A 12,211-nucleotide genomic window follows, 5' to 3' on the forward strand; every position below is an offset into this window, starting at 1 on the left:
GTAAGTACCTTGACTCAAGATTAGAACATCATATTGCATGCCATTGCTTCACTATATCTCACTGTTCAACCCAAATTATATCCTGTTAAATGTCACCACAAATCACCGAAACAGCGAAGCCGGTCTCTGGGCACGAGAAATCGAACAAGCGGGGTGAGTCTACCCGTTGATAAGGCAGACCCAGTGACTTGGCTGACAGCCTGGTGCAGCATCCCCAATGCTATGTGCCTGGTTGATTGAGCCACGACACGCCGACGTCTGGTCAGCAGAGCGTGCAAACTCACCAACCAACCGGAAGCACAACCAGAACGCGAGCCGTGTCCCGAAATTATGATATCCACTTGGTTTCTGTGTTGGTCGACCGTGAATTTTTGTTGAGTAGGAAACAGACCAAGTCAGAGCTTTGTATGCTTGTTTTTGAGGCCCTCCTGGTCCCTGCACTGAGAAAGGAGTCACTACGCCTTAACAGGGATGGGGTCAGTCAGATAGGCTGGATGAGACTAGATGGCATTGGGGTTCCGAATGTTATTACTGAGCCTCTATTGGACAGTCGAATGTTAATATTACTTGGCTTCTATCTTCTCCGACCGTCAACTAGCCATGCGTCTCAATGGATGAGCCTCCGTGTTGAACACCCACTCATCCAAACTAATAACTTCCTCATCCTCAAAGATCAGATAGAAATACTTCAACGTCTCAGCCATCCAAAAGCTCTCCATATAATCTTTATGCTTGATCTCTTCAGCACCGACATCCTCCACCGCCGCAAACGCGTTATCCGTCTCAGTAGCAGCGCGGATCGCAGTCCACATGTTCCACGCAATGTCGCGAAGGTCTTCTTTGCCAGTGATACGATACAGGTAGAAAATAGACTCGATGGTCTCGGGTCGAAGAAGGTATGATGCCTCTCTTGCGCGGAAACCGAGAGGCTCTTTTTTATACTTTGGCTCGAAGGCGCAGGGCTCGAGGGTCGGACAGCGTTCGACTTGCACGATTTCTGGCATGAGGCCACTGGGATACGCAGCGTAGGCCTTTGCACATCCACGAGCGAGCTTCTCGCCAATAACAACGTGGTCATCTCGTCCCAGAGCTCTGCCGCCAAGGGCATACATGCCTCCAGCGAAGCAGGTCAAATGCTCCACGCCTGTACTCAATCGCGACTCCTTGACTCGAGGGGGGAACGACGCTTCGCCCAGCATGAGAACGTCATCTTGATCGGGAAGCATCGGTCGGAACATCAGGTGCTTAATTCCAGCTTCGGCGGCAGCCAGGTACATCTTCCCATACTTGGGTTCGAGACCTTGTAAAAGAACGTACTCCTTGATGAGGTACTCATACAGTGAGTCGCCGTTGGCGCCCATACCAAATGTCTCGTCGGTAATCTTGAAGCCGTCCTCAGCATTTATCTGAAGAGGCCATAATCCTGGAATGGCAGTCTCGTTTTGTGTTCGTTCAAATGCTTTAGTGATGTAATCGATGGCATCGTAGTACTTAGGGTTGCCGGTCTGTTGCGATAAACGGGTGAACTCCATGCTCATACTACCCAAACTAGCAGCGCTCTGTCGCGGTTCTGGATGACCCAACCCTTCCTTGAGGGTCTTGAATCTGATCGTGTGCGGTGGCATATGCTCAGGGTTGTCGAAAGTACCGTACAAAAGATCTCCCAGTTCAATTGCCTTGGCCAGCAAGGCGTTCTCTCCACTGAGTTCATACGCTGACAGTAAACCACCAAGATGTCGAATCGTAGTCTCAAAAACGTTGAATCCATCGGCGGTCGGAATATCCCAGTCCATGCGAGTCACAAAGTCAACGGCTCTGTAAAATTCCCGCTTCATACCCATGATCCACAACGTGTCGAGATTGTCGCAGATGGTGGCAGCCCACCCACCAAAAGTATCACGACCCTCCAAGCTCAAAGGCTTCAATTCATCGCTTCCCCAAGCATACTTCTCATAAGACCTCCAAGTCTTTTTAAATGCCTGCTTGATGTCTTTCTTCCTCTGATCCGCGGTCTCAAGTTCACGTTTCCTCAATTCGGGATTGGAGAAGTCGTGCTGGATACGTGGCAAATTGACTGGTGATCCTCGCGGGGGTTTGGCCATGCTGCTGATGGTCAATGGATACCGGAGGGTGTGTTTGCTCCAGTCATAGCTGCTGGGGATGAATTGAATGCTGGGGCCTGATATTTCGCTGAAAAGGCAGTAGAATACGAGTAATGCGATGAAGAGTGATAATAATGCCCTGGACGGGGTGAATGGCAGACCTACGCCCATTTTTGATGAAGTATAGCACTCAAAAAATACAGAAACAAGAAAAATTAAGGAATGATACTGTGTCGATTCAAGTCACCATTGGAACAGCAGAGAGCGTCGAGAATACCACCTGAACTCAATGCCGACCGTGAAAAAGATGAACAGGTAAGAACAGTTGGGGTCAGCCAAGATCTTATAACAACTAAAGGGATCGGGAACAAGGATTCGAGACAAGGAATAAAACACTCGCTCCACTTGCTGACACGCAAGCTTTAAGCTTCTAAGAATAAAACATAATCTGCAGACGCGAGATGCGCAGTCACTCTTACCGTCTTTAGTGTCCAAGTATGACATATCAGGTGGAGGAAGGGATATGCACGGCCTGTTTCTCGTATCCCTCACTGAGAAAAGGGCGATTTTCAGGGGTGCATGCCCTGAAAGCCAAAAGCCAAAAGTCAAAGCTGCTGACGGGCTGAAACCCCCTGATTAGCCACCAGCCAAGGTACAATTCATGATACTACGGATAATTGAGACGAAAAAGCTTGGTATGGCATCGCCAAGACCAGACCAAACGTTTTTGAGGTTGGAGCTTTTACCGGATGTGAATCTAGCTTCCGACGATGTTAAGGTTAACTGAACATCAATTGTGGCGGTGCAACCAGGGAAATGTGGCTTTGCTCACCGCCAAAAATCTCAAAAATTCTGCCACTTTTCCAGCTCTGACAAGCGCCGACGATTGATTCTTTTGCATCTCGCCATACACACAACACAACACAACAAAATGTCGTCTATGCGAAATGCCGTGGCGCGACGCCCTCACCGAGAGCGTGCGCAGCCTTTAGAACGTCGAAGACTCGGTCTCCTCGAGAAGCACAAGGTTTGTAGACCTCCCGATACCCCCACCGAACCAGCTTTTGACCATTGCAGGATTACTCGCTTCGAGCCAAGGACTTCAACAAGAAGAAGGCGCAGCTCAAGAACCTCAAAGAAAAGGCGGCCGAGCGAAACGAGGATGAGTTTTACTTTGGTATGATGTCCCGAAAGGGACCGGGCTCCAGGATCCAGGATGGCAAGCGATGGAGCGGAACGGTTGAGGGCGATCGAGGAAACAAGGCGATGGACGTTGAGACCGTGCGGCTTTTGAAGACGCAGGATATCGGATACATTCGAACGATGCGACAGGTTGTTGCGAAGGAAGTAGCAAGATTGGAAGAGCAGGTAGTTCTCACACGAGGTTTTGACAAGCTTGACGAGGATGAGGACGATGAGGACGAGGGCAGCGACTCCGAATTCGACTTTGCGACCGCTCCTTCAAGACCCAAGGCACCCCGAAAGATTGTATTCATGGACGATGAAGAACAGCGCGAGGAAACAATACTGGATCTCGAGGACCAAGATGACGCCGACAAGACATTCGAAGGATTCGACGACGATAAGAAGAAAGAAGAAGATTTCGAGCGCGCAAAGGCCCTTCGCCGCCTTCGTCGACAATTGGAGAATGCACGAAAGAAGCTCAAGGCTCTTACAGACGCAGAGGGCGAATTGGAAATTCAGCGCGCAAAGATGGCAAAGACAGCGACGTCGGGAGGAACTACACGCAAAGGAAAGAAGATCATGGTGCGGACACGGAAGCGATAAATCTCATCAACGGAATCAATATTCATCTGGGCCTTTCTTTGTCATTTCGTGTTCAGTTCGTTACGGCTCGCTAGCTAATAGATACCCTTCAAAACACCATGGGTTTATGATACAGAAAAAGAACTGGCCGCGCTCGAATTAAAATAAATGTCCGTGTCCGTGTCCTCATTAATACTTTGATCCTACACACTTGTAACAACCCTTGAATGCGAACCCGACACATTTGAAGCTTATCGTCAATATCCAGATGAAGCATGCAAACAGGCCCTTTACGATCTTGACGATGACGCGGATCAGGAAGGGAAGTTTATCCTCCTTCTCTCGCGGTTTGCTTTTACCCAAACTCTCGTTTTGACTCTCAACGTCAATCTCGAACGACTCCATGTGGCGCTTCTTTCTCTCATCGCGTTTGCCGATTTTACTCAGGCGCTTTTCTTGCTTGGCTGTGAGGATGAGAGGGGGCGGTGGTTCAAAGACTTCCATTGCGGGCATGTTCTTCTCATCGGCTGATGCGACGAGGAGAAGGGCTGTGACGGCGACGTCGACGATGAAGTAGGACTCTATCTTTGCGGCGATGCCAGTGTCGATCTCGAGCCAGCCGCCGCCTGTGCCGTCGCGCGTGAGTTTGGCGAGATGTTGTGGTGATTCGTTGTGCTCGAGGGTGTATTCTACCCGTGACCAGGACGGCGAGCGCTCGATTGTAACGCAGAATGGCGTTGCGAGGGAGGGATGCACGAGGAAGTGGTGGGAGCTGTCTTCGTCCCAGACGAGACGGGCGCATTCGCGCTCTGCTAGCATGACGGACTGAGGATCTTGAGCACGCTCGATGGCCATTTTTGTAGCGGGTGTTGGCATGAGAAGAGCGACGAGGCCATCGTTTGGAGGACGACGACGGGATTCCTCTTCGAGGGTCGTGGTGAGCGCTTCTTGCCAGTGTTTTGTATCGGTGACTTTTGTACCAGAGGAATTACTGTTGTGCCCGACAACGCCGCTGATGATACTGCTCGCTGAGGAGCTAGCTTCAGGCTTGGGAGCTTTGTATGGTTTGTTGGGATCATGTCGTGTGAGAGTGACGTATGCTGAAGCAGACGTTGGATCTATTCGGAGGTTGTAGAATGGCTGTGAGGTTGATGAGAGGCTGTACACGGGGGCGTCTTTCTCTTGAGCTAGCTTCATGCAGTAGACTCGACCCTCTGACGGCGAAGCTTGCCATCCGTTTGCGACTTTCCAGTAGTTCTTGAGCTGTTCGTTTGAACTAACCGTTGGAATCAGCGGTGGTTCTTGTTGTTGGACATTGCGATGTGGCCATGTTGATTGAGCTGACTGAACGCTCATGGGACTTATGACTGGACTCCGAATGGGGTTTCGAGGGGCTGATCCGGCTGGTGTTTCGTGATATGTCTGACGACTTATGACAGCTCTCGGCATCTGAGTTGGTTGGATCTCTGTGGGAACATAGTTCTGTTGACCGAGTGGTACCTCTGGGTTATAAGCCGGGAAGATAGATCGTAAGGGCTGCGCAGTAGTTTCACCGCCGAGGGGTGGTTTCGCGATTGAACTTCGTGATCGATCACTGCTACTTCGAACAAGGGTATTACCCTGCGCAAAGCCAGTATCAGAACGCCCAGGGATTTGCACTGTCGGTCTAGGTCGCTGAACCTTTACAGGCTTGGGCGGTTCACTCTGCACAGGCTCGAATTCAATGGGTGTGTGAGCTCTATTCTGAGGAGTCTGTCGTCCATTTCTCGGCGACGCCGGTCTTGGTTCTGGAGACATTGCCTGTGGTGTTGCGGCGCTTGGTGTAGGTGCTCGTCTGTCACTGGGCGTTGGAGCTCTCCTCTCGCGAGATTCAGAACGGCGAGGTTTTGGTGTTTGGTTCCGTGAGACAGGCGGCGGTTTCGATGAGTTGGGACTCGGGAATAGAGAGAACCCGCCTGGGGTTGGAGTCGACATTCTTCTGTATCAAACAGTATATACTTCTTCCCAGAAGAGCAGGGGTATCAATAGAGATGAGGTCTAGGCTAGCAAGACGATGAAAATGCCGATTATGCTGCTATCGCTTCATGATCAAAACAAATTGTCAAACAGATCGATAAACAACAGTAAGAATTCCCCAGAATGGAAAGCATGTTGGTTGATGTTATATTCTCCATGCATCGCACATTTTAAGCGCTCGCATCTTGGGACTAACACGGTTAAAAATAGCATCAAGGAGATGGACCAATTGGCGGGGATGTCACACTGCAGCAGGGACCTAAGCGCCCTGGAGGCGCGACTCTCGAGAGGGGAAACTGCAGCGTCATTGGTCGGGGCCAAAAGATTTGGGTTGGACGGGGAGTGTTTTTACTGGTCTCTGCGCGGGTGATTTGTGTGATATTGTGCGGGGAGTATAAGTCGGTAATGAGCTGAGGAGGGATTGAGCCTATGAAGATGATGTTAGGGATCATGGATTCTGGAAGAGATTTCGAGGGGCTGGAGATATAGGCTTTCCCCTCTAAGTTAGAGGCCTTATTTCCGTTTGACCGTCTGTGGCCTTGAAACATCAGGTTCACCGCTTGATGCACGCAACCCTCTGTTACAGTTACATACATGAACTGCCGATTCCACCACTGAAGACTCTGTTTGTGTTTGAGGGGGAAACACATGCTGATGAATGTTTGATAAGCACGCTTGGCGACAATTGTCACAATTCGTCGGCTGGGTTGAGTAGCCTCTATGACGATCATGGGCACGAGGCTGTTTGGGCATCAGTCGACAAGCATCAATGCATGCTCTTAAACATTCTCGGCGTTGGTCATCACCCTGTTGGACTCGGGCGGTTGCATATGCTTATCGAGTTGAACTGAATCTTTCGGAATGCCGTCTCGGCATTGATCCTGATCATAGTAGTACACTGTCTTGTCCTATCCTCACATCACCTTTTATTCTTACAACCCCCCCAGCGTAGATGTCCAATACCCCAAAACGCCACAGATGCAACAATTCATTATCATTGTCCCTCGCCCCTCGGCCTATCCTTCGCCGTAAGTCCGTGTATCCTCTCCCCCCTCTGCTCCATCTCTTTCTGTCTCGACAGCCGCACATGCTCCGGCAGTCCCCACCACTCCCGCATAAACTCCTCCTGGGCCTGTGCGACTCTGGCTTTTCGCTCGCGTTCGCGCTGGCGCTCTATTCGTAGGGCGAACCACTCCTCGCGTGCCTCGTCGTGTGCGGATTGTGTGGCGTGGAGCTTCATGCAGCTGTTCATGGAGCGGTGTTCGGCGCGGCAGGCGAAGGAGACGGTGAATGTGCGGCCGAGGGCGCATGCGGCGAATGCTGGGGGGTTGTTAGTGGTGTTCATGATCTGATGTTCAAGTGCCAGTATGGAGAGATCGTGGTGGAGGTGGGGGACGTGCCTTTGATCTCGTCGGCGCATTCTTTTCGGACTTTTTGGTAAAAGATGTCTCGGACTTGTGCTTCTTGTGATGCCGAGAGAGGTAGAGGGTTGCGAGAGGGGACTCCGAGCTTCTCCTCTGGCACCGGGGGGTTCTGGACGGCCATTGCGGCCATGGGTCGAGCGCGCGAGGCTCGGAGTCGTAGTTATCGTAGATAGAGTGCTCGCAGAATCTCGGGGAGAGGTGAATGTGTCGTCGGGGGGTTCGTGGTGGATCGTTGGTGGCGTTTGAAGCTATATCAGACGAGAAGCTTGCGGGATCTTGAGAGGTGAGCCCATGAGCAAACGGCAGAATGCGTCACCGCCTTCCACTTTTGGGTTCATCGGAAGATGGATTGCACCATACCATGAGACTTCAACAGAAGACATCACCAACTTCATAGTATTTGTGCGGTTTGGATAAATGAGCGCCGTCGCCCTTTCTTAGCGGTACCTGCACGGCGAAGTGTCGCTCTCGCCGATGAACTTGATGATACTATGACCTGCCAACAGGTCTCCAATATGAAGCACAAAGTGCCAGCGTGAATGTCCTCACATCCTCAGGCGACACAATAAATTGTGTTCGATAAGATTCGGCCATCCAATTCCTTTTTAGTGAGATTGTGTTGGAAACTCACCAGGCATCTTTAGGCAGCATCGCCAGCTTATTGGTGCTGTCTCGGTTGCCGCGAACTCAATTGACTTAGTTCAACACTCTTGTTCCACAAAAGTCGAGTCTTTGCGTGGGTTTCACCGTGAATTTTAACAAGGCTTGTATATGTTTTCTAGCTATTGTTTGTAGACAATGTTGCTGTAATGTCAAGGTATGAGTTGAGCAGTGGTATATAAAGACTCTTCTTCTCCTCAGGCATTACCCCCGTCGTCACATCATCACATCAGCTTTTCGTATCTGATCGAGACCTACCTCAAGTCTTTAAATTAACATGGAATCCTCCGTCACAACCTCTGAGCCCATTGAGAACTCTTCTCCCCTCAACGGCCTCCTCTCTGCTGTATCCTCCGCCCTAGACAAGCGCGCTGGCAAAGACATATTTGCCATCGGAGGCAGCATTGGCGACGATGACAACTCCTCTAGTGCAGGTAAATCCGTTACCATCCGTTGGGATACTAAGGACCAGGGACATACTCGTACTCTCAAGCTACCTCTCGGCAACGATCCTGTTGCTCGAGATGGCTTCAACACCCTGTTGGCTGATTGCCAACCGGCAACCTTCGGTGTCGGCAGCCAAGAGGTTCTTGATGAAGAGTACAGAAAGGCTGGAAAGATGAACACCGAAGACTTCTGTACCAACTTCAACCCTTACGAACACGGTATCGTTGATACCATCAATCAAGTTCTAGCACAAGCCAGTGTTACTGATGCCCGCGGTCTTGGTGTCAAAGCCGAGCTTTACAAGCTCAACGTAGGCCTAATGCAATTGAATTAGAGTACCGTTACTGAGATTCTCTAGGTGTATTCGGGACCTTATGGCAAGTTCAAGCCTCATGTTGACACTCCGCGGTCTGATCGCCAGATGGGCTCGCTTGTCGTCAGTCTTCCTGTCGAGCACAAAGGTATGGTCCATAAGCCTGCGACTCTGAATCGCTGATACTTACAAGCTTACAGGGGGGCAGCTCGCGGTCAGACACGGCGGCCGTGAAATTGTGTTTGACTGGGCGCCCAAGAGCGCCAATGCCATTCAGTGGGCAGCCTTCTTCTCCGACTGTGAGCATGAAGTTCTGCAAGTCACTGAAGGGCATCGTGTCACATTGACCTACAATCTCTTCTGGACCAACTATGGCCCAGCTTCGATGTCAGATAATCTTCGGGCTCTAGACCAGGAGTCTCTTCATTTCTTCAATGCGCTTGAGAAGCTACTTGAGAACAAGCATCTCATGAAGGAAGGTGATTTAAATCTTGGTCGCTGTCATTTTCACTTACTGATATAATCTAGGCCTCGTCGGGTTCTCTTGCACTCACGCTTACCCTCATACCTCCAAATCATCCATCAGCAACCTACACCACATGCTCAAAGGCATCGACATGGTAGTCTACCAAGCCCTCAAACGTATCCTCGGCACAGCCCAAGTCGCCGCATTGGTAGACGATGAAGAATTCAGAGAGGACCAGCAAGAGTCGATACCAGAGACGATTGCGTGGAAGAAAGAACACTGGTTGAAGGACAAACCAGACCAACCAGAGCCCCAAATCACAGAGGCAGAGCAGGACATCTTGGACAATAAGCGAGCCATCGGTCTCACTCTGAGACCAGCCGTTTATTTCTGGCATGACTATGACAATAGACTTGACCCAGCTGAAGTCAATCTTCAGTATGGGGACTGGGAAAAGGATAGGAGCAGATTTTATCCTCGGGAAGATGTCACTTGGTTGAATGGCCCGCCTGGGGAGGAGGTTTCGAAAGAACTTGCTGTTGCTTTCATCGCTGTGAGTACGAAAAGGTTCTTTTGTCGTGGCAGCCTTGCTAACATGGGCATGTAGTATGGGAATGAGCCTAGTATTGACGCTTACTATACCTCGGCTGTCATTGTCGCAAAGGTGAATGGGTCAAAGTCAGACGCAAGCACTGGGAGTGGAACCATGAGCGATGCAGAGGAATAGCTTTGGGAACAGCAACCTTTTCTGGTCTTCTACTGAGCAGAGCCTCACGAGTGTTTGAGAAGTAAAGTTTATTATGCTAGTCTTCTTGATCTTTTGTGCCTCATATAATAGTATGTGCTCAGTCAAACTATCAAATATCGGCTTTTGTAACTCGACGTGACCAGTACCCAAGGAGCAAGAAAATATAGGACCTTGATCCTAAATGATGAGGAGATTTAGGTAATTTAGCATAAATTTGGGATCAGTTTAGGACGCCTTTTTTTGAGCTTATTTTAACACTTTACTTACCTTATATCAAGGTCTGAAGATTTCTTAGCCTTATTATACTTTGGCATCGCTTCACGCGACGACTGATCTTGCGACCAACTTATATTGTCAAGAACTCAACACTTTCTCTTCGTATACTGTCTCCATTTCTTCTCAAATGCCCTCTTTATGAAGCTCAGTAATTCCGTCATCTTGTCTGGGAGATATAGTACTTTAGAGTGTTCAATGTTTGGTCAAGAACAGTCGTCTCAGCTCTTTATGTTATGTTGTGCTCCTGTACAGCAATCATACGTGTGTGCATAAAGCTTTAGGGTTCTTTCATTCCTTGTGACTTGAAGAAAGTTGGTATCGTGAAGCTGTCGTGCCCGATGTCAACTTTAGACTCTCAGACAAGGAGCTCCTCCAACCAAACAGCACGACTTTGAGGAACTGGCTTTCGTTTTTACAAAGCTTCTTTTTACATGAAAGTAAATAGATTCACGCGCACTCATAACTAAGTTTTGTCTCTCGCTATAAATATCCTCGCATTCATATAAACTTGACCTTCTGAGCATCACGATTCTCGCAACCACGATTATCAGTTCAAACTTCCGTCTACGAACAATCATCACGCTGTTTCAAACCACGATCGAAAATGCTAGATACTGAGAAATTAGACGACTCGTGGGACCATTCATGGTTCAAACGCCCGGAACTCTTCGTGCCTCAGTGGGTGATGGGATACGCCCTAGAGACGCAACGTCTATCGCGCTGGTCTTGGATTCAGCACGAACAGCTCAGGACATGGCAGTATACAGAAGACTCTAGCTTCCAAATTGTGTCTATCGACGTCGCAGACATTGTGGTGAGGGAGGGTGAAGTCCATAGCTTCCAAATTGGCATCTCGATCCTTGATACCGACCGTCTTGGAGATGCATTGGCGGAGCTCCCTAACCCTGATGTCAACCTAGCCGCCAGCGTTGTGCAGTCTCATCATTGGGTCGTCGGGGATGAAGAATACTCTCCCGAATTTGAGAATTTGTTCCAGTTTGGAAGAATGCGGTACGTTCCAATCGATAAATTCGAGGAGCAAATCACGGATATTGTCAAGAACAATAACTTCTTCCTCATTACCCACGGACCAGATAAAAGTCTCTCGTTCTTGAGAAGCTTCGGAGTGCATTTCGAGGCTATCGGCACTATCGACACTGAGCAGGCTGCACAGGAAGTGCTCCGTGTCCCCTCTGATGAAGTGGTAAGCAAAGGCGAGCTGGTTCAGGAAATTGGAATCCTATGCCGAGATCCTCATTTGGCTGGAAACGCAGCGCATTTCACTCTTCGTATCCTTCTCATGCTTATTCATGGAGACGTTGAGCGACATCTTCATCGATATGGTGTCCCGATGGATCAGTGGTCGCTGCTTTTGGGGAGGATTGTGGGCTCACCACCCGAGAAGCGAAAGTTGAAACGTATGAGTACGTCTCCTTCAGAAGATCCTCCAGAAGATTCCCCAGAGCAAAGTAGCAACTCCTCGATTACCGCTTTTTCTTCTCCGTTGTCGTCTCCGCCTTCCACACTAGTGGGCAGCGAGCTAGACGAGATTAAGGACTCCCTTGCTTTGCTGGAAGACGGCCTCGGGGAGCAAGAAAACACCGGACCTCAATATAGGGTGTTAAAATAAACTCAGCAAAAGGTATCCTAAGCTTAGGCTAAACTTAGGCTAGTTTACCTAAATCGTTTTGTCATTTAGGACTAAGGTCCTGAGTTTTCTTTCCTCCCCTAGGACGGTTCATGTTAGGCTGCTACACTTGCATAGGTATGTTATGAGTGGGAAACACATATACAACATTGGGAATAAACTCTGCTTGGGAGTAGCGTTTGTGGGAAGAGCATCATGCTTCATACGTTTATATAATTGCGAATAAATTGTCATCAATCACTACATCGTGTTCTAACTGTGACTATTGGTATAAAACAAGAGTCAAAAGGCCACCGCTGTTATTGGATATATAAAACACTGGCAAAACAAAAACATAACTCCAC

At 49.3% G+C, this 12,211-nt stretch overlaps 6 protein-coding genes across 6 annotated transcripts; 3 read left to right on the forward strand and 3 right to left on the reverse strand.

Annotated features, from left to right (window-relative positions):
* Positions 1 to 590: 590 nt before the first annotated feature.
* Positions 591 to 2,273, reverse strand: FPRO_03686 (uncharacterized protein; the record flags this gene model as incomplete). Its single annotated transcript, XM_031226075.1, has 1 exon — positions 591 to 2,273. One exon carries the CDS (start codon positions 2,271 to 2,273, stop codon positions 591 to 593), a length of 1,683 nt encoding a protein of 560 aa, XP_031076647.1.
* A 760-nt stretch (positions 2,274 to 3,033) lies between these two features.
* FPRO_03685 (uncharacterized protein) lies at positions 3,034 to 3,890 on the forward strand (the record flags this gene model as incomplete). Its single annotated transcript, XM_031226076.1, has 2 exons — positions 3,034 to 3,129; positions 3,180 to 3,890. 2 exons carry the CDS (start codon positions 3,034 to 3,036, stop codon positions 3,888 to 3,890), a joined length of 807 nt encoding a protein of 268 aa, XP_031076648.1.
* Positions 3,891 to 4,058: 168 nt separating this feature from the next.
* Positions 4,059 to 5,843, reverse strand: FPRO_03684 (uncharacterized protein; the record flags this gene model as incomplete). The annotated part of the gene is made up of 1 exon (XM_031226077.1): positions 4,059 to 5,843. One exon carries the CDS (start codon positions 5,841 to 5,843, stop codon positions 4,059 to 4,061), a length of 1,785 nt encoding a protein of 594 aa, XP_031076649.1.
* Positions 5,844 to 6,879: 1,036 nt separating this feature from the next.
* On the reverse strand, positions 6,880 to 7,430 carry FPRO_03683 (uncharacterized protein; the record flags this gene model as incomplete). Its single annotated transcript, XM_031226078.1, has 2 exons — positions 6,880 to 7,233; positions 7,317 to 7,430. The coding sequence occupies 2 exons, from the start codon at positions 7,428 to 7,430 to the stop codon at positions 6,880 to 6,882; spliced, it is 468 nt and encodes a 155-aa protein (XP_031076650.1).
* An 816-nt stretch (positions 7,431 to 8,246) lies between these two features.
* Positions 8,247 to 9,922, forward strand: FPRO_03682 (uncharacterized protein; the record flags this gene model as incomplete). Its single annotated transcript, XM_031226079.1, has 5 exons — positions 8,247 to 8,726; positions 8,775 to 8,877; positions 8,930 to 9,208; positions 9,258 to 9,748; positions 9,803 to 9,922. 5 exons carry the CDS (start codon positions 8,247 to 8,249, stop codon positions 9,920 to 9,922), a joined length of 1,473 nt encoding a protein of 490 aa, XP_031076651.1.
* Positions 9,923 to 10,823: 901 nt separating this feature from the next.
* On the forward strand, positions 10,824 to 11,849 carry FPRO_03681 (uncharacterized protein; the record flags this gene model as incomplete). Its single annotated transcript, XM_031226080.1, has 1 exon — positions 10,824 to 11,849. The coding sequence occupies one exon, from the start codon at positions 10,824 to 10,826 to the stop codon at positions 11,847 to 11,849; it is 1,026 nt and encodes a 341-aa protein (XP_031076652.1).
* Between the last annotated feature and the right edge of the window lie 362 nt (positions 11,850 to 12,211).

Source organism: Fusarium proliferatum (assembly GCF_900067095.1).
Source record: "Fusarium proliferatum ET1 genome assembly, contig: FPRO_scaffold002, whole genome shotgun sequence".
NCBI lineage: Eukaryota > Fungi > Ascomycota > Sordariomycetes > Hypocreales > Nectriaceae > Fusarium > Fusarium proliferatum.